At 33.1% G+C, this 26352-nt stretch overlaps 2 protein-coding genes across 3 annotated transcripts in view; one reads left to right on the top strand and one right to left on the bottom strand.

The window, feature by feature from the left end:
- LOC148620231 (cadherin-23-like) overlaps positions 1–13861 on the bottom strand; it is a 74330-nt gene extending 60469 nt beyond the window's left edge. Inside the window, exons 1-6 of the mRNA XM_088580935.1 lie at positions 13732–13861; positions 7859–7916; positions 6088–6174; positions 4404–4567; positions 3098–3154; positions 1221–1313 (exon numbers count right to left, since the gene is read on the bottom strand). Of these exons, the coding sequence (XP_088437061.1) occupies positions 1221–1313; positions 3098–3154; positions 4404–4567; positions 6088–6174; positions 7859–7910 (453 nt within the window). The 5' untranslated portion in view covers positions 7911–7916; positions 13732–13861. The remainder of the gene's footprint in view (positions 1–1220; positions 1314–3097; positions 3155–4403; positions 4568–6087; positions 6175–7858; positions 7917–13731) is intronic.
- A 1800-nt stretch (positions 13862–15661) lies between these two features.
- Positions 15662–26352, top strand: part of LOC148620232 (protocadherin gamma-A3-like) — a 48930-nt gene continuing 38239 nt past the window's right edge. Inside the window, exons 1-2 of one of the 2 annotated variants that reach the window (XM_088580939.1) lie at positions 15662–15748; positions 21009–21053. In XM_088580939.1, coding sequence (XP_088437065.1) covers positions 21011–21053 — 43 coding nt within the window. In that variant the 5' untranslated portion in view covers positions 15662–15748; positions 21009–21010. Of the gene's footprint in view, positions 15749–21001; positions 21054–26352 lie in introns of both variants that reach the window. The other variant, XM_088580940.1, reaches the window with a different exon arrangement.

Consider the following 26352-nt stretch of genomic DNA (forward strand, 5'->3'; position numbering starts at 1 on the left):
TTGGTTCCCTTGATTACTCTTTCAAATTATAGATAAGCTTTCGAAAATTTAATCCGATCTATTTTATCATATGTAAGTGCGTAACCCCTCCCTCGTAAAAAACGGCAATGACGTTTTGTGAAATGTTTAAAATATATCATACGTTAAAGATCAAATATACATTAGATATCATTTTAAACATATGACTTATCTATTAAACTATGGTCAAACTGTGGTCAATACTGATTAATGTTGCAATAATACAATGGATATTACAACTATGAATATTAACACATTTTCAATTATACGAGTGTTAAAAAAAACTGAAAGCATACATGTATATACACCTTAATCGTTTTTTTTTTCTTTTTTTTTTTTGTTTGTTTGTTTGTGTGTTTGTTTATTTGTTTGCTTGTTAATTGATAGTGCTAAATTACTACAAAACATCGACTCAATGTTTTAGAAACAAATTTTCAAATTAACCTAAGTAGTCCTACTATCAATATGAGTGTTGTCTATGAGTAACGGAGTTATTTGTACTTTTTTTTGCATTTGACTTATGATATAACGTAAATAATATATAGCTAAGAGGGTGACTGAGCAGTTTGTTACCCCCAGAACATCGTTGTCACCCCGAAGCGACGCCGAGGGTCACAATATATTTCAAGGGGTAACAAACTCTCTATCACCCTCTAAGCTATATATTATTTATTTTATTATACTAAATGTTCCATCATCATACATTTTTTCGAATTAAGCCTTAACAACAAATTTTGTATGTTAGTCTTTGGTCTTTATATTTTCTATAAAGAAAAAAGCTGGTCAGTAACAAATCAATGTACTCTATAAATAAAAAAAATATGTAGTGCTAGCAGAATAAAAATATTTATGCATTGAAGCATTTTTCCCCTACAAAATGTTTATTTCCTGTAATTAAGATCGTGACAAATACTGGGGCAAGATCCAAACATACACATGAAAAGGTGATATTAGTCCATTTAATGATTTTCTATGATGGGGTAAGATTGAGTGACGGAATGAAAACAAAATCCGACCCTTTCCTGTGGTTCCAATGATGAAAATTACAAAAAAAAAACAGAGTAAAAACAACTTGTCCCGAACAGCAGACCTGGTTATGGTAAAAGTCTATCAATTTGCTGATCAAAACAATTCACAAAACACCTAGTTTGTATAAAAGATTACAGTCATACTATTCAACTTCGATTAAATAATATGCGTACCTCGTCTATATCAGCTTGATAAAAGGGCTGTCCAAACTGCGGTGCATTGTCGTTTATATCAAGAATTGAAATTGTCACTCTGTACGATGCAACCTAAAACATTTGATATATCATTTTTTGGTTATCAAAGGTGCTGTAAAAGGGAATTGGCAGTATAATCTTTCAGACTAAGATCAACTAATGTGCACTTGCTATCTATGAAAAATATAAATAGCACTATCATTTAAATTGCTTATATTTTGATAAATATGGGAAAAAATTCAACCAAGCTAATGTTGAAATTGAAGCAATTCATTGCACGAGTGACACCACAACGTTCTGTATAAATCATGATATCATTCATATATTTTTATACATTTGACCTTAATGATGTGCTTATAACATAATCCACCACATTGACATGAGGGTTGCCTTTGGATATGACGCAAACGTTTTGTTTTATTTTATGAGTAATGGAGTTCTTTTTTTTTAAACTGAAAAGCCCCGTGCCGGTCCGGATATCAACAGTTATGCCTGCAATAACACTAAGCTTGTCGTAAAAGGCGACTAAATAGTGCTAAGAACCTTGGTTGGGGGCTACGACACTATGCCCACAGAGCAACTGGGTTGTGTGCCCCAGGTGGTGGGATGGGGCACCCCTTAAATGTTACATGCTGGGGTCGTCAGGCCTTTATACGGAAAACCCGTCCGTAAACCATAGTGGTGCAACGTGTTGAGAAAGATGACAAAAGAATCATTTTGTGTTTTTCTTTCAAAGTAAGATCCACTGGGCTCCACCACAGGAAGCTAAATTGTCCGACCCTATACACCTCCCTTTTTCTAAGGGCAATCAGAATTTTTCGACCACGTTATCCTTGTGTCCCACCCTTTTTTTATTTCATCATCATTTCATGTTCATCGCCTAGATTAAGCTGAAATATTTCTGTTCGGCCGTTAAACCCAAACAATCAATCAATCATTCAATCAAAACTGTAACGACTAAATTCATCTTAAGTAACAATGATCAGTTTATATGCTAAAACTATTATTGGCCTAATTATACGTCCAGGCTGATATGACCACAGATTTTGGCCCTACTATTTAATATGAAAATCATCATGTAATTAAACCTGTCATTTAAAGAACGAGCATCTCTGATTGGAAGAAACAGGTTTTAACAAAACCATTGGAAATAACACTCACTCATTTTAATGAACCGATATATGTCTTATGCAGTGAACAAATACCTTCTTGCTTTCCTTTGAATATGTTTAAGTATCAGTCTTTATAAAAAGCAGACAGGAGTTGATTCATACATGTCAAAAACCCACCGAATATAGTTTTATTTCTTGTTCAGAAACAGTTACTAATCACAAATCTTAGTTTTTCATTTGGTTATTGCATTTTTTAGATAATATCATATAGGTTGTATATGAAATTTGCACCTTACAATATTAACGTTGGTTGATTTAAGTGGGAGATAAATGTATCATTTTCTCAAAAATGAAAATCAAAATACAGCAATAATTATCGTTATGTGAAAATACAGCACATGTAGACTGAAAAAGCATCGTTTGTTTGGTGGGTTTTCTACACCATAAATCACTTTACCACTGAAAAAAGGCCAGGAGCAGTGTCGACAACCTCTTACCACTGACCAAAGCACGTGCAATCAGTTCCGTACAAAAACGGATATTAATAATACATCAGAACTAGTTATACATCGGAAAGAACAGCAGTATATATTTCACAAGTTATACTTAACAACACTAATAAAAATATCCTATACTTTATGACAGTATAATATAATACAATCTGGTACATATGTAACTGCTCCAGATATTAATATCCAGAAAAGTTGTCAAAACATAATAAAAAAAAGAGTTGTATCTGCATACCTGAGTCTGTCCTATTTTACTATCAAAAGCTTTGAAAAACAACTCCCAAGACGACAACTGGAATTAAAAAGAGTCATTCTTATTCGCTAAAGCCATCGATCTATTTTCTGCTTATGATGAAGCGCCTTCTGAATGATGGTACATGTAATTCGCTGTTAAGTTTAGAGGAACAAATACTGCACTTGAGGTCAAAGGTATAGTATAAGTATAAGCATAATTATGACAACAAAGACAGAGTCTTGGTGCCCAAACTTACGTCTCACTTGTTATGCTATTATTGCCCAAACATAAATTTATAGATATTCATTAAAATATGTGTAGATCATATCATGCGTTCAACGCCTACTTTTTTTATTTAGATGCAATAGATATCGATATTTGTTTTTTTTTTTTGTTTTTTCGTTTTTTTTCTTAAATTTCAAAACGGTGTTAATATTTTTTTTCATTGCACCTTCATAAAGTTAATATAAGATAATGCATCTGGCAACTGTTCTAAGCGTTTGCTTTAGGTATATCCATTATCGTTCGCTGATTTTTCCTTTGAATGAGATAGAGATAAAGAAAAAATATTGTACCCGTTACATCTGTCTAAATATACACAGGCAAAATTATTTCACATGATTTTCACACGAATTTCACATGATTTTCACATGAATTGAGCAAATAAACTAAGCGACAGAGTTCACGTGAAATTCGGGTGAATGGAGCCTTCACGTGAAATTCAGATGAAATGCTCAAATGAAATTCGTGATTAGAAACTTTCACATGAAAATCATGTTAATTTCATGTGAATTTCACGTGAATTTCATGTGAAGCTCGATTAACATGAATTTCACGTGAAATATATTTACCTGTGTAATACAACTTCTGAATGAAATTGTCAGAAATGTATATATAAATGTATGATGTCACTGTGCGCTTGAGTTGTTGATGGGTTAATTTAAGCATTTTTTAAGTTCTGATAAAAATTTGCATGGTATCTGAATGTTTTATTCCGAATTTTGAATGAATACATTTTCAGTTAACACAATATACTTCAAGAAGGAAAGAAAATTTGTTTATATGGAGAAAAGACGCCATTGATTTCACCACATGTATGCTCAGTCTTAATTCCATGGACCACATAGAGATACAATAACCTCAGCCATAACATGATTAATGGAACTAATATGTGTAGCTACAGTACTTTGTAGAGTGATCAAAGGCAACAATATGTCTACTTTCATGACTGTTAGCATTTTGGCCTTAGATGTATGTGGTCCAAGGACAACTTATTCTACTGTATTGTTTTATTTGAAATTATTACCTTTTCATTATCTAGTTTTTCTTTTGCATAAATATGTCCTGTTGTTCTGTTACCATTTTTTGTAAAGTTGAAAGTAATTCTGTCGTTAGTGAAGTCGCCGTACGGTACAATTGTTACCTCCACGCCGTTTCTGCTTTCAGCTGTTATGTTTCCTAACAGTGATCCTTTATTAAATGAAAATGCATGTATGGCAACTAAGTTTTGATCTGAATGTAAAATGACTTCAGTTTTTTAAATCTCCTCATGCATTTTGTAAAATAGTCGTTACGTGTAGCAACTTAAATAATGTAACAATTGTATTGGTTTACATGCTCGAAAGTTTTATCTACACAACAAAACGAAAATAAAAAATAACAATTTATTCAGTTTACAATTATGCGTGATACATGTAACTGTCCTGTGTCTACACTAAAGTTATATATATGATTAAGTGGATAAAGTATTCAAACAATACAAATGTACTATGGTTAAACTCTTCATAGTGGTTATAACTTTGACCTAAGAATCAATGAAATTCTATTCTGAAAATAAGTGAAAAAGAATTCTGCGATATCTGGAAGTTTTAACATTTCGTTAAAAGACACGTGGCAACACGATGGGTAATGTTATGCGTTAAACAGTTATAGAGATCGACGCCCTGGCAATCAGAATACGTTTTCCTAGAGAAGTCAGAATCGACAGTTCATGGTTTGTTTTGCGAAGTTGTGGGACAAAAATACGAGCAAAACTGCTCTGGACATCTAGTAAGTTATCTACTTGTATTTGAACTGTACATGTAACATATGAAAAATCACTGTCAAATAGATGTTTGAATTTGTCAAATCGAGATCAGTTTTAAAAACTGTTTAAAATTGCCATAAATTGTCAGGATGACGGTATTACATTTTTTGTTAACTTAAGCCAAAAACTATAAGAAGTTTAATAATAACTTGTATCAGTTAAGTGTCACTTCTGACTCTATAGTTCATGCAAGAAGGTTCGAAGTGCAATTACCCCTCTTTCAATGGCATGCTTCAGTTAATTATATTTCTTCTTTTAGAATCAATATATCGCAAAATTTGTATTTTCAAATCCTTTAAAATATTTAGGTATAAGAATGTTTTTTTCCTCAAATTCTTGCATTTGTGACTCAACCAGTCGAGCTTTTAAGTAGCAGTGTTTATCAGACAGGAAGTGATTCACGCATGTCAAAACCTATCTAATCCACATTTATTTCACGTTCAGAAATTATAGAACACATACATGTAACTAGTCTTAGATTTTCATTGCAATCCTTCACCACAAAATTTTCCATAAATGGTATGTATAAAGATAAACGAACATGTACACATGTACCTGAAAATCATATTGGAGTTGAAGAGTGGTTGGTACTCGGTAGAGGTTCGTATCTCAGCCTACGTACATGTACGTCTGTAAGTCACCATTCTGGTTACAGCAATTTATGAAAAGTTTTGGACAGAATGATCTATAACAACTCTCAGTTAGAACAATTCCTGACCAGACATTTCTTAAACTGTCCTTATTTACAGAACAGTCGAGCGAGGAGAACCGATCCAGAGTAAACCTGTTGCCGGTTATTGTAAGATGTGTTATGAATATGTTTTCTTATGTTTTATTTTTCTACCTAAATACATAGGCCAGACGCGAAAGGTGCACAAATGTATAAAATAGTAAACTTATATACCTTCAGGTGTATCAGGATATTCTGGGTAACCTTTTTCCTTAATTGAAGAACTTAACCAAACGGGAGGCGAACTTGACATCATAACAACTACAAACAAAAATGGAAGAAGTATGAAATAGAGAGAGTACACTAGTTCCAAAATCAATATTTTGTTGCTTTGCCAAATTGATACAAAAAACGTATAATTCACCAGTCAGGCCTTTAACATGTTTAAGTAGTAAAAAGGCATTATAAAGAAATTTCAGGAATTTATTTGGAAATCATCGGGCCTTTTCCCCGAAGACACTTCTAAGTTGCCATGACATACTGTTGTTGCATTTTGAACAGTCAACCGCTTCGGTGGTCTCAGGGTAACGTGCTCGGCACGAATGCGGAAGTCGTAGGTTCGATTCTCCACCAAGCACGAGTCATCCAAAGTGGCAATGGATCGGCTTGGTGCCAGATTAATGTGTCTCATTGGTCAGGTTAGATGGCTATATAACATAGTACAATGAAAACCTGGTTCAGCATGGACTAGTTAGTAAAAAGCAGGATTTGTTCGAATTTTCGTCATGAAATGCATGAAAAATCTTCATATCTGGCGTAGGTTGCTAAACCATACTCAATCAATCAAGCAGACAAAGATCTATTATACTTAAAAGATGTGTATATGAAATGGTAAAAAATATAATAATAAGACGAAGGTGAGCTTGTTAAATATATATATAAAAAAAAGAATCTTTTTGTTAAATATATATAAAAAAAAAAACAGAAACTTATTTATTGTTTTCATACGAATTAATAAGGCTAAGGAAAAAAATGTCATTTTCAGGCAAAAATAGAGGGACTGTAAGGAATTATTTAAAAAAAGGTTTATAGGAAATAAAGGAATTGTATAACTGTTATAAGGCATGATGAGGCAAACTTCCACGAAATCGTATTATTATCTTTATACAGAAACTGAATACATGTGTCTTCAGATAAGAAAATTTCATTGGTTATTTGTGATACATGTAACGGTGGATGTGTACGGATATCATCGGAATTATATGGTAATTCTTGTCTGACGACTGAATCAAATTATGCAGCATACATTGGTTTTAAAGTACAATTACAGTAGTCAGGAGTCAAATTAAACAGCGTACAATCAAGAAATGTCTGAGTAAAGTTTAAATTTCATGGAAAACCTGGAAGTGCTCACTAGTAAATATTGGTTTAAAATAGTAAAGAATAATTACAGAAAACCGATTTTCGAAAGAAGGTAAAGTGCCAGAACTATTTGTCCATTGTTTTACATCTCAGAACCGAATTCAGATATTTTCTGAGTTATCATTCATTATGAAAGATCATTATTACATATGTTAATAATTGTAATAACTGTACTAGTATTATGTTTTTGAAGCATAAACGATCTGGGTAATTTTCAGTTACAATATTAATATTTGCATGTTCTAGTTGTACCATTTGTACATATCAGCATCAAAGTTATTTATCTTATATGTACAAATGCAATCTTCATGTAGTGTTAATCTTTTTTTTTTTTTTTTTTGTTTATTACTGTTAGTGCATTCATCATATACACTATCGATTAAGAATATTAATAATACATTTGAATAAATTTTAATTTTGGTTCGTGAACGAATGTTAATCTATTTAGTATTACACCAGAAAGTTTGCCCTTTCGATGATTTTTACTTGCGTGTATGTGTTCATCTCCAAGAGCTACACAATGAATTATCAGTAAGTTTTGGTTAACTACGATTTATCAAATGTAAAATACAAGAAAACTTACGTTTCAGATTAAAGCAGATAAGGACACATGCTTTGATTACTAGTGTCTCCATCTGTAACTAACAGGATGAATATAGTTTTGTAAGAATTTTGATGGCTGCAATTAAAGAACATGATTTTTTATAAGTATAAAAACAGCAACAAAATAATATCCCACCAATTAAAAACCAAAACACATTACATGTAATCTTGTAGTATAAGATAAATAAAAAAAAGACAAAAAGTTGACATTTGTTTGTTTTTGTAGCTATATATCCACAATTTAAAAAATCCTCATCTGATTAAAATATCATACACTTAATACATTATCTTGGATGAAATACTATGAACTCTTACCGGTACCCCAACGAAAAGTTGACTAAACATTCTAGAGTATATATAAAACAGTGTTAGGAAAAAATGGATTATTTGGTACTATCACAATATATTCTTTTGAGAAAATTTCGATGGCTTGAGTCAAATTTATCAAAAATTTCTAAAATTAGGTATATTACATCAAAAGTTGCATAAATTCGACTTGACAAGTTAGTGCACGACAAATATGTCTCAAATTCCGTATTATTCCATTGATCTTTCAATTTCCCACACCATGAAATCAAGAGCTCAATTTCAACTAAATATTTAAAAAATCAGATAAATATATCACCGCTAACATAAAAAAATAGGTACCAGTATCAGTAAAAAACAAAATGATTATTTACAGCATATCAACACAGCAAAAGTAATATTTTGGTCCTCACGAATTAAATTAATAATACATGTATATCCAACATATCTGCTCAATTTAGACAATTACTTTTTCGTTTTATTGGTTTCGATTTTTGCATGTAAATGATCGTAAAATACATGTGTATGCCATCTGCTCTGGACAATATTAACCACTACATTGTTAGATGTAAATGCGAAGGAATATTTTAAATAGATATTGACCTCGGTAGTTTGTCTCCATCTATAATTTTTTAGGTATCTTTTAAGTTATGCCCATAAAACATGATGTTGAATTCACTGAACTCCTATAATTGTATAATATGTAATGAGCACCTACATGTATCATCTTGTATTTAACATTTTAAAGTTACATCTCAGTGTACAATCTTTTTTTCTGCAATAGCGGAGAATAATTTCTAAATTGTTTTAACCCCATCTATATTTAGATTGATTATTGGGGTTTAACGCCCGGATAGCAATATTTTAGCTATATTCAGGAGAACATCTATATTTGGAAGAATAGCGTTAATGTTTTAAAGATGTATACAATGTATACATAATTATAAAAACATAGAAACATGAATATGATTTCAGATATAGAACGTATCATTCAAATCATGTGCTAATTAGTAATACATAATGAAGGTTTGTAGAGGATCTTATTGTACACAGAGGTGAACCTGTCGCGCTAAAATAAAAAAAAATGGATATCTTCTGTCATATGACAAGAATATTTTACAATGAACTCGTGGATCGTTACGGTTTATCCATCTGGACCATGAAAACTGATTTGTTCAACGTGTCATAGTTTTCCTTTTCTCTTTCGTCTACCACAGTCTTGATTCTTTTCATGAGCAACTCGACGAGTGTTTCTAGAAAAGCACCGGTGCACCTGCTCCATGCTCCTAGTTGTTTGTGGAGTCCGACTCGCTCATTTACTTTTGTTTTTGTTTTTGTTTTTGTTTTTTTGTTTTTTTGCTTTTTTTTGTATGTATTATTTTACAGTTACTTTGTGTTCTTTTTTGTGTTTTTCTGTTTTCTATAGCTGGTCTTTGTCCCTGGATTACTTTTTTTTTATTTCCGCTAGAATCTTCGTCTCCCTTGATTACTCTTACAAATTGGCTTAATGTTTAACATGAAAAACTGTGTGACTAATCGCTTTAAACTTGGAAAAACATGATGACTTTTTGTATGAGAAGAATATAAAACTTAAGCAATCTAAAATACATGTATATGTATGTTACATTTTTGTATTCTACCAAAAAAACCTTGCCCTAGAAGATGCAAACGTATAAATTATGATATTTTATAATTGCAATGATAAACTATCCGACAAAGATAAACAGAACTGTTATCATTAAAAAAAAGGGAGTGTTGAAGTATTTCGAGATTTCGATCGTTTTCTTTGATATACTTGTAGGCAATAATATCTATTTTTTCAACTACCATTTATTTTCCCCAGTAACATTGTATGTTAGTATGAAGGCGTTGGTAATGTATGTTTTTTTTCCTAGAAACTCCGATCATTTCGCCAATTGACAGATATGGTTAGTCGGTATCAAATTGTAACAGCGACCTCTAACTTCATAAAAAAACCTAGCTGCATGTTAGATTGGTCATACCTTGATGTGAAATCTTACTTTGAAAATATTTATGATATCTTTCTTGGAAGTTTCTTTGTGGAGAAAGTCGGCCGTATACATTTTGCACACGCATATTGAATTACGTGTTAACTCTAAATATGACTTGAAGTGGAGATTTAGCGTTTTAAGTGGTCAAAGACTTTATTATTGTTCTCAAACCTATTTCATCCTTTAATAGTCATGAGATTTAAACCATTGTTACCATCAACAGCTTGAACATATTCGTAAAAAGTCTATGACCGATAACTTTTGTAAGAGTCATTTCCTTTTGATATTGGTAAATTTTGCTTTTTTGTTATCCATTGGAAATTGTAAGCGTTCTCAGTTGGGAACGGGTATACCTTATGCCATTCTGCAATTGCGGAACCATATATGAATTTTAAGTAGTTGTATTATGATAAAACAAACGCATTTTATGTACATGTTAAAAATAATGTCATTGTAAAATCGGGAACAGTAATTGATGTTGCAACCGCCATAGTCTAGATCTATAAAACCTGTTCGCATCTTCAATTCGATTATATCTTGTAATCCGGTGTAGAAACATTAAACATGTACATCTGCAGACCCCAATAAACTTAAAATGTTTATATAAGCCCCCATTCCCCATTAACTGGTAGTTCATAAATATCAAAATTAATTCAATCCCCTTGGTTGAACCTGACCTCTAATCAATACTATTTGTCCCCATCTACATGTATGCATTAGAGCTGTGGATGCTCGATAATTTCATATTTTCCCACCAATATACAGTGCATTTTACTGAAAAATGTCTCTCTACTATTTCTCAAAAATAGGCATTTTTACAGGATACATGCACTGTACAGTACTGTAGCTGTCGACGACGTAGTATGTCACATGTAGATTAGGACGGAAGTGATTACGACGTACGATTATGGCTTTCGTTTAAGTAATTTGACTGACATTTTTTCTTGACGGCCAACGAGTAGTGGTTCGTTGTTCAATTATTGATGATGTCAGACTGCATGTACATGTATATAGATGTTCCATATACCCAAACATTGAACCTGATTTTACACAAACTGGCGCATTTCTACGATGCTACATTAGTATTTATGTGATTTTCTAAGTTAATTGTTATACGCATCAAAAATAGCTTGAAGTTCTTTCTTTTGATCTCACCCCCATTGTCCCTTATTCAAACTGGTTTGAGGTGTACATATTAAAACAAAAGGATAACGATTGATACAATATATTAATATTTTGGTATTACGTTGTTGCGGTTTTTGCGTGTGTAATTTGCAACCACTCAGTGCAAGATGTACAAGTAAATCTTAGTCTTTACCATTTTGCAAGACTGGAACCATCAGTGATTTAAAAAAAAGAAAAGAAATTGAGTATCAAATGGTAAACTGACTCACATTCCTTCTTTTATTGAATAAATGAAAGTAAATGAATAAATGAAGTCCAATATTACTAAAACATCGCTGAACTCATTTTGTAACAGCTTGATTTCTGTTATAAGTACACGATTATTGGCTTCCGCTTCAAAATTTGGAAGGAATAAGAAAAACACTAAAGTTTGATTCCTGATGATCTCATTATTAGCTTTAGTCTAAAATAAGTACATATAATAAAACTGCATGCCCTGTCCTTAACACCGAAGATATTGGTATTTCACAGGCTCTTTATTTATTTACAGTAGTATTAAACTCCAGAATAACTATGTAACTGAAATTAAACGCCTTACTTTATGGTCCTTGTTACAATAAACTGAAGTAATGAGCGGTTCTTACTGTAAATATGTGACATATCACACAGCGCAGATAACATTGTCATCACGGAAGAAAAGAACAGGCATACATGTGAATATTGAACTCAACAAAATCGATACAATTATTATAAAATCTGTTTAAACTAGACCCTTGATAAACCAGAAACCAGTGTAACCCAGACATGTTCTTAAGTCTGTCCATATCATTTCCTCTGCATTTTGCACCTGTGTAAATCGAACACCTGATTGTACATGTACAGTGACCTAAGATTTTTATGAAAAATCATATACGATTCGCATAAGGACTCGTACCTAATCAGATTTTAAATGAGGCAAAAACCTTGGGCATATTATGATTGTACTTAAAAATCAAGTAAAATTGTTTTACATGAACGATATGGTTCTGATTTTTTTTTTAATTAGGGAACAGCACATTACCAGAAATGGCGGATCCGGAGATTCTGTAAAGGAGGATTCAGAAAAAGTGGATTCCATGCCGTCATTTGTTTATCGAAGATTTCCGCCCCCGGAACCCATTCTCTGATCCGTCACGACTTATAGTACATGTAGTTGCTTATTACAGCGCCATAAAAGACACATACCTCGACCCTGTTTTTAGAGGTAAATAAGGTAAATCGATCCTTACCGTATAGGTACATATACCTGTACATTTATACGTACATGTACTTGTATGATGTAAGAACCATAGGTTTGTACTGTGCAGCACCATCCCAATTTTCTTTTTTGGATATTTAACGATATCAATCATAACATTCCTAAAAATTCCTTTTTTATGAAGCTGAAGTTTTTACTGCTCAGGCGTTTAATTTGTTTTTTCAATCTTTACTGACTACATGTATTTTCATTGTATGTACAGTCAGGTTTATTTTTCAACGTGACTGGTAATAATTTTCTTAAAATTATACATGTGCATAAATTGTACATACAAGGATTAAAAAGGTGTACTATGATATGAAAATACATCTACAATTACTTTGTACAAAATGTACAGTCATGTACATTTGTACAGATGCCTTGTGTGTCAGGCAATTTTTCACCATCGAAAAAAATGATAATGCATGTACTTTAAACCTGTCTAAAACGATCTCCAACAACAACGAAAAACTGTCTGAACCATGCACTATTTAAATCAATGTAAATATATTTTAAACCTCGATAAACAGTACAAATTCTAGGTCAAAGGGGTTCGATTTAGGTTTCACTTTGCCGTATATTGTTACTTACTGTGTACATTTCAAACGTAAAAAAATACGGAATAGTATATGGCGTACATCGACAAAAAATATGTACTTGGCACCAAATAAGACAATAAATCGTTTATCATTGATTCCGTGAAACGATCTTGATTTACCGCACACTTTTCTATTCAAAAACATACTATACGTATTCACAAGTACATGCACAATACTTGCCGTTTAGTCCAGCTTTCGTTGAATTTAAAATAACTTAGTTTATATTCCATATTTACCTTTAATTTTACAAAAAAAAACTTGTTTTGAAATAAAAGAAATGTAGACACAGACTGACAAAGACTAATGTCTAACTAGGAAGGTGTGTGTCAAGATTATTCAATCATTTTATCAATAAACATTGTTTGCACATATTTCAGTAAAACTGATAACGTTCAGGAAGAAATAATCAAATTGATAAGAAGAAAATCAATTTATATTACATGTAACTCGTAAATACGCCATTGCTACTCACGGTCAAATTCAGAAAATACACAAATACAAAGAAATTAAGAAATAACGATTTTCCTTCACTTACCTTGATAAGAAGTGCGAATTTCCGGAGACGTTTGACTTTTGATATAAAGTACAATACGAGATGGTCACCTGTTTCACATAATAAACGTCTTAAAATTTGTCGAACTGTTATCAGTCCACGTGATCGAATGGGGTCTTTTTTATCGATTAGCTGTAATTTATAAATGCATATAAAATTGCAATACCTGTTTTGGTAACTTCAAAGCTTGAAATACCATACATGTATTTTTATGATACATGTACAGGTATTTTTAATCAGTACTGTGAATGCAATTTTCTATACTGGAAATAGAACGCATTTTATACCCTGCCTTCAGTCGGGATTCATAATAATAGAGCTATAGGGTGGTCTGTAATTTAGTCTGCACTGAGTGGTACCCTGCTTATCCTACTATGTTCATCACTGACTGGAAAACAATGCAATTTTTAAGGAATCTTGATGTGCATCTTCTATTCTAGATTTTGACTTAAATTTCGTGTTTTTATCTAGACAAGTACGGAAGCGTATTTGCCTCACCTACATGTAAATCACCAAAACCTTTAATTATTTTTTGTCGTAAAATATTACTACCCAAAACCTTGGAAACAACGCTCAACTTTACAGCAGGCTTTGCGTTATAGCGCAATAAAAGTTAAGTGTGATGCTTGAATGTTTCTGTACACTAGTATAAACATGGTCTTTTTTCCTTCCCCAACATGGAATAGTAGGGTATTAAGTAAGTGGGCATTGCTGTTTTTTTTCTCGTTAACATCTAAGATAATAGTACATTAATTGTACATTCAAATGACCCGAATTAAAAATTATCATGTGAATCTACATGTTAAAAGTGGGTCTCATAGGGAAAAAGAAAAATTGTAAAACTCAAGGGAAGGTTAAAAGTAGGAAAAAGAAATCCAAAACACAATCAATTTATAATTTTAAAAGCGTTAACTGATGTCAAACCTCACGTTTTTAGCACACAAATCTATAAGGAAAGTGGTTATTCCAACTGTCTGTTGCTTTTTTTTCTTTTTATTGGTGGGGGGGGGTGTGGCAGAAATCTTGTTCTCTTTATCTTCTTTCCTCACCAACAGGTTAACAAACAAGATGTGAGCGTCTATTTGCCTACAAAAGAAAGAGACCCGTAAATAGACTAATGAATTGAATATGGGCCAAGTTTGAATTTAATGATCTAGCATTTTTGTAGAAACATTTACTCTGATAGCGGACGACAGTATACATATTGTTTGATTTATGTGTTTTGTTTTGTTTTAAGTTTTGTTTTCTTTGTTTTTTTTTGTTTTTTTTTTGGTTTTTTTTACTTCTTAAGAAAAAGAAATATTGAATTATTGTAGTTTTCAAAACTATAATATCTATCAAATCTATAAGTAAGAAATCTACATTTTGCATCAAATGTAGCCGTCCACCTATACATTTATATTATTTGTGTGATTATTTGATCCAAAATATTAACATATTGTTGTTAAAATGCTTCAGAGTGATGATATTCAAGGATTGTCATAGTTAATGTATCTGGTAGTTGCTGAAATACAGTGTAACGTTAAAATAAATGTAATGTTATCTACTTGTGGGAAGATACACTGTTGATATAACTAATTACATGTACATATGTTCATCGCCAATGCATGCAATTAGCATTACAGAGAAAGGCCGATAGCTAAGTATATTGTGCGTAAGTATGTAAAAACACATTCTGTATCATGTACATTTGTTAATATGCTAAAGCTAAATATGATAATACGTAAATTTAAAGTTTAACACCGCGTGTATCACCAATCAAAATTAAATTAATCGAGCATGTAGGCCTAATACGCGACGTATAGCACAATATTGAACGCGTCCAGTAGCGGACGAAAACATGTCACATCCATTTTAGTACCACAATACACGGACACAATAAATACTATGCACTATTTCAATCTGAAGATCGTGACGTTCCGATAACTAATGCAAGGCGTTCTATAGATAACCCTGACCAGTATTTCATATAAGGCCTTAGATCAAGCATTGAAGAAAGGTATTGTCACTTTTTTCATTTGGAATTTGCATTTGCAAGTGATTTATGAAGTAAAAGATTAGTAGGTTAGGATGATAAAGAACATATCCCACATAGCCTACCCCTCTTCAACAGAACACAATCGTTTCATTTTTCAAGCTACATGTTCATCATTATTGGATAAAGTTTATTATCAAGGTGTATGCGGAAGTGTATATTTCTCCGTCGTCGTCGTAAAAGTGTTTGGATATAGTGGCGCAAATCGGTAACATATTTGAATGCTATGGGCAATGCGAAATCATTGAGCCATTATTAGGCGAATACCGAACAAGTGCTTTCGAGGGTTTTAATGCGCTTACATAACACACAGCTATATTATATATCTTTGAAAAGGTCTTTAATCGTACTTTCATGATTGCTTTGAAAAAAAATGGGAAATGGTCACAATTTTTTTAAAAGTGCAAAAACAGTAAAAAATGAGAACTTCAAAATCAAATTACATTTAGATAAAAACGTTGTTTAAAAAGAAACCAAATTTTGAAATCACATTACAATTGTTTTTTAATAATTTAAACCTTAGCTGTGTTCATTTTTAAATTTAACTTCTATAAGTTCTTCAGAATTTAAGAAAAAAGGCATAATTTTGTAAAAAAAAAAAAACTAGGGGTTCATATATTAAACGACCGGCATTTTTTTGTCTTATAAACATAAAAAAAAACTTTTGTAATCGTCACAAGAACATATTTATCCATTTTTGTAAATCTAAGATCGTGGTTGATTCACCCCTTTATTGTTCGAAATGCTGTTGTTTTTAAACGCAGAAAAAATACGCGGGAAAAGGTATTAAATCTATACTTTTAAGTATTACAATCGAAGGATTTAATCATTACATCCAACGAAAAGTTGCGGATGTTTTGGTCCGTTCAAGTATCTGTCCATACGTCCGTACCTGTGTCCGTGGGTCGGTCCGTCTGTTCATGCGTCCGTCATAACGTCTTGTGGCCTAAGTAACGCCTCTGATTTTTACAACTTTACTTCAAACTTTAGTGATTGTTTAGTAGCAATAATATCTTAGACGATTTTTACATACATCGGTCAATAGGTAATATTTTATTTGGGTACATACATGTACAGGATTAAATGTTTGTAAATGTGTAAATGTTTGCGCGTTGGGTATTGTGAGGCTGCTTGCTAAAATTCTTAAAAATGTTCCACTTTTAGTTAAACAAATACACAACTACGAATATCTTAATCGGAAGCTAAACCAACGCTAGAAAAAAAAGTCGAGGGTCACTGACAACCTCAGTAAGCAGAATAAAGCATGTTGTGCAAGACGCCAGGGGTCCATTGGGGGCTTGGGGGCGTATTGTATTGGAGACAGAAAAGTAAGGCAACAATAAAATTTGTGCCTGCAAATGAAGGCCTTAAAATGCATATCACGTTTTCACTCTTCACCCGGATATTAATTAGTTAAACTTTTAATGCTTCAAGATTTAGAGGCTGATTATTAATGCCCATACTTAAGATTTCTTCATTTTTTACCCGAGGTTACTTTTATTGCTTTTTGATGATTTTATTTTTGATTGATTACCCATTATGAGAGAACGGCTTATAAACTGTCAAATGTTGTATGCGGCATGCCAAAACACTGTAGGTATTTCAAGACATTCTTGTTACCTGATACAATCTCAAAAAGAGCAGACCCAGTTGGCTATATGTCTAAGATAAGAGTATGAAACTTCGTACGGTGCAGTTGGACTGTTTTCCTGGAAGCATATGCTAAACAGGAGTGACTGCATATAAATCTGTTTCTACAAACAGATATCAATTTCCCCATTTTTTCCTAATGATGAATTAAAACACGGCAGAGTATGAAAACCGCAGAATGTGTAACTGACAACAGACACTCAAGTATGCACAGAAATGGTCAACATGTCTTTTTACATATATCAGCACACTACTGATATTGTTCTTATGCTTGTTGAACATAAAACATACAGTAAAAGAAGAATTTCCTGCATGTCAATCGTGGTAATTTACATGGTAGCTCAACAATTGCCCGTGGTAAATTTCTATAGAAGTATCCAATAATGAGAGGTTTCGGCATGGAAAGATACAGCCCAATAGCTTAGAAAAAACGTAGTCGTTTTGTGCAGTATCACCTCTATGCTTTAGTTGCACAAATCGATGAAACCTTTTTTTTTTTGTCTATTGGCTGGGTTTTTATTTGACAACTGGTGATTCTCTGATTGCTTTGATAAGAAATCTAAAGTAATATAATATTGTTAAGCTGTTATGGGTGTCGACAATATTGTCGTTACATTTGATTACTTATAGTTTAATATTGTTTTATTACGATTTTCTCCTTTTTATGACCATGTTTTATCTTTCTATTAAGAAAAGAAATAATTCAGCACCAAAAGTTTCAAAATATATTGGATTGAATCTTAATCCATAATCACAGGTTTTTCGACATATCTGTGATCTCGCGAGATTTTTAAGAAACGTGACCACGGGAAACGTTAAGGTCCAATCAATGACATTAAAAACCTTAACGGGAGGCTTTTTTCCAAAACGGCGCTCGCCTATATAGTCCGTTCGAGTTATATAAATCTTCGAAAAGCAAAAATTAACGTCCTTTTCTTAAGTTCATATATACATGTATAAACAATGATAAGGCTGTACAATTTGGAAAAACCAACCCCCGATTTTTACCCATTCTAAAATTTGAGGTAAAGTTTTCCTTTGTGGTCATTTCAGTTATCTGAAAATTCGGTAAAACGGTGTGCAGTTACTGATTTCCTACCTTTAGCCTATTACCCCGTAGTTGCATAGGAATTGGAAAATTCGTATGTAAATGAGATACATGTAAAACGACCAAATCACATGTCTGTTGTTTACTTCTTATTTTTAATACCACCCAATTATGGTCAACCATATTTTTTACTCTACTGCACTTATCAGTATATGCCCTGACTACGCGCACTGGCTAAGTATTACGCAATAGGTTCGAAAAGTTTGGGTCCGACTATATGTGGTACGGACCAAAAAGGGTATCAATACCAACTTTTTCCTATACACAATTGATGTTATGCCATATTATTCATTATTACGGAATGTTGTTCTGATTATATGGTATGTATGTCTTGTCATATGACCCCGTGATTTCACAAGATAGGCCCTAGTCTACCATTCAAAAGCATGGAGATTTGTCATTTAGAGAGCGTTGAGTTCAGTGTTAAGGGCAAAATATCTTTTTCTACACGATAAAGGTATTTAAAAAAAAACATAAAAAAGAAGGTTTTGCATTGCTATATAGCGTTCCGAGTACCCGGAAGTAACAAAAAAATACAGATTGGTGTTCAGTTTTCAATGTGTTCTACGTCTGAAATTCCGGTAAAGAAAATGAAACTAGAACGAGACTTACTTTTTCAAATCCTATTGCAAATTTAAAGTTCATTTAATTCATTCCTAGTCATGAAAATGATTCATGTACATTATGTATTTTCTAATAGTTCTTGTTTGACTGTATTACCGGAAGTAACCATGCGGAACTAATAACTGACAATTTCTCACTTCCCTGTCCAAATTTTACATTTTTCTGAAGGCATACAGAGGCTAAATCTTAATCTTTTAAAGTCTTTGGCTAAAGTTTTGAAAGATTTTATATTGATTTAAAAAAAGTGTCGGAGTACCTATTGTCAATAGAATGAAATCGATCATATTCAGAATTAACATAATCTCAAGCGATTATAATTCATTGTACAGTGAAATATCGTGTATCTTTTAAAAACATAAAACCAAATTTTCGAAAAGCCTTTGTACATGTACAAACTTTCAGCTGGAAATATCACGTAATGATGAAGAAATCAGCAGAATAGCATTGGGGTACGGGGAAAATTTTGAACGGGTATGGATTACACCTTTCAATCCGTTCCACCAGTCCATCCATCCACTCTTACCTCCTTCCCACTGTCTAGTGCTTGGTCAAATTAATTTGTAATCTGTACAAGTTGGTTATTCACTACAAGTAATTCCCCCTTTAGTCGTTTCGAAGTATTCATTTGTTTCTGGAACCTGTTAAGCTATTGAAATGTCAAATTATGGTTATTTTGTTGCAGGACATATAGTATTCCGGTCTGGTAATCCATAACACTTTATTTATTTTTGCCTTATAGCTGATTTCTCAGAAAGTTTTTAGCGGATAGTCATGAAATTTTTTAAACTGATTTATCATCACTGCGTTAAGCATTGAACAGTATCGTCAAATAGTTGTCGAGCAGGACACCCTTGTCTTCATGACACATTTCTTAACATCAGGTTATAGACCGTACTTAAGGGAATCTCAGTATGTACATTTAGCTCTAGATAAGCAAAGATTTTATGTTGATCCCTGATTATTTTATTAAGCCTCGGGACGTGCTCAATTGCATTAGTTGGGTTAATGAAAAGTGTAAGTATTTGTAAGAATCAGGCAAAATGGAAAAAAAATCAGAAACATGCATGTCAAATCCCACCAATCTGACAATGTAATATCACTCAATGATACTTTCTCTATTTGAAAAGATCAATATTTGATCTCTAGCTGCATCACTGGCTTTGCTAAGAAATTTTTCAATGAAATCTTAGAAAAATGAGGTTTTTGATAGAGTTATCTGCCCTTAATATGTTCATTTTCAGTACATTTCAATGAAATTGTAACTCAAGTGTGCAGCATGATATGGAAAATGTTGTCTGTTTTCTTTGATTCTGATGTTCCAAATAGTCAAATTACACCATCAAAATGACGTTTTTTTTTTAAATCATTTTCGCATCTTGCCTGATTCTTACAGGGACTGACACTTTAAACGTAAAAACTGGATTGGTGTCATTAATTGAGTTTTGTTCTGAAAAATCGATAATTGAAGTATTTGGTCTTTATTACATGTAGATCATTTAAATATAAAAATCGACTTTCTATCTCGGTCTTTACATGTAAAACGACTTTAGACTTGAAAGTATATATTCCCTTAAAAACAACATCGAGACCTTGCAACGAATCTAATTGCGACCTTGCGACATGGAGGTGATAACTACCGAGCGGAAAATCAAATAATAGGTTATGTAAAAACGTCGGTCCAGATACGAATCGACCATCACAAATTCAGTTATACGCCATCATTTTTTTTTTTATTTCTGTTTAATGTTTGTCTTTGTTTTACTTTTCAAAGAGTCGATTAGATTTTATCTGGATAGTGACAAATTCCTCGAACTGTCATACTGATTCTTTATTTTGTTTTAGGAATGGTACTTGGTGCAAAAACTTTAGTTCTGCTAGCAGCTCTGGGTATATGTCGTATTTGGTCATTGATACACGTGTATATGAATAGTAAGAAACGAACTGAAGGCACAACTTTTTAAATGGGATTATTAAAAGAGAATCATGTAAAATGTAGACGTCTGTCGAAGATAAAGCTGTTTTAAAAAATTATCCTTCCGCAAAGTCTAGAATGTACGAAAGACCGGTACATGTAATGCCATGATTTCTTTCTCATTTCCAGATTGATGCGAGACATTTCTTAGTTCCTAGTTTGGGCTGAGTAATTGAAAGTGAGAAACGACAACTTGGAACTAAACAATGTCTAGAATCAATTGGAAAAAGTGAAAGAAATAATGGCACTACTGGACATTTGTAAGAATGCCATCCAAAAATGTGATGGAAAACGGAACGTAAATGAATACAGTCGTATAAGCAGTAAACCAGGTTAGTGTTTCCACGAGAAAATAAGCAAATGAGCATAAAGGACTACAATAATAACTGGAAGCGCCGACCAGGGTAAGCATCCTCTGTTTTTTTTCTAGAAACACGATTGATTAGTTGGTTGTAGTTTAACGCCCCATCGAAAATGACAATTCAGGAATTTCAAGGACGATGATTGCGATTTACCGTCTATGTACTGGATTCCTAAACTTCACAATAATCCATGCAAACAACGTTTCATAGCTGGGTCTGCAAATTGTACCACCAAAACTCTTTCAAAACTTTTAACTTCTATACTCACAACTGTCAAAGAGGGTCTGCAGTCCTACCACAACACTTGTTACTCCCGTAGTGATATTAATTCAATGTGGATCCTGAAAAATTCAAAAGATCTTTTGGTGACAATCAGTTCAAGACAATTATCTGAATATAATAGCATTTAAACCTATGATTTTTCAACACTGTATACTTCTATTCCCCATACTCAGTTAAAATCCCGACTTCAAAACATTATACATCGTTGTTTTTCCAAAAAAGATGGTACACCTAGATACAAATATATAGTTCTTGGTAGAAATTCCTCATACTTTGTAAGAAATAATTCCAAATCATCTTCTAAATATACAGAGGAAGATATTTACAAAATGCTGGAAGTTTTAATCGACAACATATTTGTCCAGTGTGGTGGACGTGTTTTTCAACAAACGGTCGGCATTCCAACGGGAACAAATTGTGCTCCTCTCCTTGCTGACCTATTCCTTCACTCTTATGAGGCTGACTTTATAGCTGATCTGATCAGAAAGAAAGAATATCGTTTGGCTAGATCATTCAATCTCAGTTTCCGCTATATAGATGACGTATCATCTTTAAACAATCCTAATTGCGGGGATTTGATACATCGCATCTACCCAAAAAAACTTGAGATAAAGATACTACAGATACTGTGAAGTCAGCCTCATATCTTGACCTACACTTAGAAGTTGATGGTAAAGGAAAAATAAAAACCAAACTTTACGACAAACGAGATGACTTTTCATTCAGAATTGTCAACTTTCCTTTCATCTATGGCAGCATCCCTTCGGCTCCTGCGTATGGAGTGTTCATATCACAACTCATACGTTATGCCAGAGCTTGCCGAAACTACGCAGACTTTTTGTATCGCGCTAGAACTCTAACAAATAGGCTTCTGGAACAGGGTTATGTTGCTACAAGATTAAAGTCATCGCTACAAAAGTTTTATGGTCGTCATCATGAACTCGTGGATCGTTATGGTGTATCCATCAGCACCATGAAAACTGATTTATTCAACGGGTCATAGTTTTCCTTTCCTCGTTTATCTACCCCGGACTTGACTTTTTACGAGCAACTCGGCGGAGGTTTCTAGAAAAGCAGAGGACGCTTACTCTACCGGTGCACCTGGTCCATGCTCCCAGATTTTAGTGGAGTCCGAGTTGCTCATTTACTTTTGTTACTTTGTATGTATGATTTTAATTACTTTATGTTCTTGGTTGTGTATGTCTGTTTTCATGTCTGGTCTTTGTCCCTGGATTACATTCTTTTGATTACCACTATAACCTTGGTTCCCTTGATTACTCTTTCAGGACGGGACGGTTGTTTAATCAACCATACCCTTTTGTACTAGAAAGACGCGCGGAATTTAATTTGCTAGCATACAGAGCAAACAGCTTTGAGAAATGCGTTTTATTCCATTCAGGTACATCGGTATGACTACAAGCCATCCAGTCGACACTCATTTTAATATGCTGTTTGTATAGTTAAGAACCATGACTTCCAAAATATAAAAGTCTTTGGTAAACCCGAACGGTAATGAAACCAAACTCGAGGCGAGCACGCAACAATGATAATACAGAGGTGTTTCTTGAACAAAATACAACAAAACAAGCAACTTTTAAGGACGCTTGCCAAAATCAATAATATTTGTTCACCCTCGTTCTTTCACGAAGTTAAAATATCTTTTAATGATGATCTTATTGTTTAAATTTTTAGATACTGAGATATGTCTGATAAATGCTTCCAGTCAAACTCATGTAAATGTTGTCGTTCTGCCATATGACAATGCTACGTCAAGTCGAGTGGACTTGATTCCGGTCAGTGTTGGAGTCAATTCTACATACAGAGTGGTTACAAAAGTGGACGCTGATAGAGAGGTGCATGATGACTTTTGATATTTAATATTCTTCTTAATCATGAGAATGTTTCTTTTAGAGCGAGCGCCATTCGACGACAACATACACGTCCAAATTAACGTCAAACACGTCAAAACACTCTCATATATATGAATATTACAAATTTAATAATAATTCATATTTTGTTATGATAATTTTATTTCAAATAAGTTTGAATGGTCAACGTTCTCTGCTGACTAAATAGTTGATCATGTATAACTTTTTGCCAATTACAGTGAAACCCATGAAAGGTGAAAAAATGCTGTCCTTGATTTTATGCAATGTCTACTCCATCTTATAGCACATTTGTAAATGATTTCACAAAGTATAAAAAAAAACTGCATAAAATTTGATTCGAGTGTAGGTTGCTTGCACTGTAGGTTTAATGATAATCTTACAAATTTGCAGCGTTGTAAGCTTTACAGAGATATACACCTTACATTTTTGTTGTTGCTGCGAAATGCCTAGGTCACATATTCACGGATCACCTCGCCAGATTAGCTACCGTAATGGACTCAATCCGGCCATTTCTACTAGTCCGTACCTATACGTAAAGAAACCGTAGTCATTCGTGATCAATCGCAGTTATTTAGTACTTGTCTAAATGTATATTCGTGACACAAGTTTTATACATTCTTACAATATATGTATACTAGACCGCGTTAGAACGTACTGATCCGTTTTAGTCCGTGGCAAAATTGTGTGAACCCGTGCAAATCCGTAAGTTCAAGCTCGTCAATGATTTATAGCAATTCGCACTTTTCCGTTTCGAACCGTACTTATCCGTACTAGGATCTATTTATATCGTAGCACACCGCTGTATATCCGCAGTGCATAAGTCGTGATACGTGTCCTTACGTATTAAACGGACTTATTTCGTATTAGACAGTCTGAACTCCATACCGAACAGTATTGTTCTGCATCAATCCGTATCAATTTTGTTGCCAGTTAACCAAATTCATGATTAATCGTTGGTAACTATTGGTACGTGAAAATCCGTAGATAGATCGCCCGTATTGGACCCGTGTGGTATTACGGAAAGTGACTTTTCCGGGATCATCTGTTGAACGTAACCTGCAATAGAACCGGCACAGTAATCCGTGAATGTGTGACCTAGAATGAAAATCCTTTTTTTATGCACATGTGTATATGCATGTAAATTGCACATGACCTGTACATACTTGGCTTACACGTACTAGGGTCTCATTACATGAACTTTTTGGCAGTTTCAGTAATTTAAAAATCAAGTTACTGCATCTTCACATGATGATGATTAAAAAAAAAAGGTTAACTTTGGATTTGCCAGATGTTTGAAATTTTCTTCAGGGATCGAAAACCTTTTCACTCAAGACAAAATGTGTTATTTACACTCTCCGTGCACCTTTATACAATGTACTTGCAACTCATGTGCGTCAATCATGCAAGAATTATTTCTACTATATTAGTTTTGTTTCAGAAAAGGAAAAAACATGGTACCTGACTTTCAAACCATATGATAGTTTCAGTGATGTACGTTGTTTATCTAAGCATTGTTGAAATTGTTTGCTCAAATGTGCCAAAAGAGATTAGTAAAACAAAAACACGATCATACAAAAGTCTATAGATATTGTGACATCAACGAATGGACATTAAAAATAAGCGTCTCTTTTAGAAATGATAGGCCACATATATTTTATAACCAGCCACACGAATGCGATACTCTCCTAAAAGTTGCGTTTTCATCCATCTGTATATCTGTTCGCCCCCATGCAGATTTTCAGATGATAACTCGGGAACTGATCGATAATTTTTAATAAACTTTGTTTATTACCACAGAAGTTCAATTTTCTGTACAACCCAAAATACATTTTTTAGTTACGGCATATTGAAGTTCTACATTCTCCTTTTTCACCATTACGTGTCGGGTTATCACTGTATGTTTCAGTAACGCAATATATATTTTTTTGCAAGAGATTGGTACAAAAAAAGAAAAACGTAACGTAACTTACAATGTAACAGATAATTTTAAAAGACACAGGTTACATTGATCGATGATTATGTTTAAGTACGCATGTTACTTAATCTTCTTTACCAATTGACAACTAAATTTACATGAACAATATGCACACTTTTATTAGTTTGTGGAAGCCATCATTTCAATATTTTGAAAAGTTATGTCTGTGTTCAATATTTATTGTAGACACTTTGGACAGTACCGCTAAATAATGACGATGTGAATGATAACGCCCCTTTCTTTGAACATCAACATTATCATGCAGTTGTTGGTTATGTGAGTAGTGGTAAAATGGGGATTTTACATCATGACATTAAACTTTTTTACTAAGTAAGCATAATGACGCTTCCAATATAATTTGGCACCATTAGAATAAAGCCATATACCCCACTGTACATTGTACATGTAAGATCCCAATGAAAATAACTACAAGTAATGTGAATTTAAATCAGATTGAACAAGTAAGCATTAATCACACTGTGATGGTTATATCATTACTTATTCGGCAAAATATACCATGGCCTTGTAAAGTCCATATCTACTATTCAGTTCAGTACTTTAGCGTAGCGATTTTACTTTTCAACATAGAAACACTTGTTTGTCTAACGGCTTACGCAAGTGCTACAAGATTATGTTGCCTACATATATGATAAGGTCCTGTTTAAAAGATTCTTCGTCGTCGTCATACCCTGCATGAATGACCCCA

The sequence above is a fragment of the Perna viridis genome, chromosome 4, assembly GCF_037379345.1.
Source record: "Perna viridis isolate PV_CMFRI_1.1 ecotype Kerala chromosome 4, ASM3737934v1, whole genome shotgun sequence".
Classification (NCBI taxonomy): domain Eukaryota; kingdom Metazoa; phylum Mollusca; class Bivalvia; order Mytilida; family Mytilidae; genus Perna; species Perna viridis.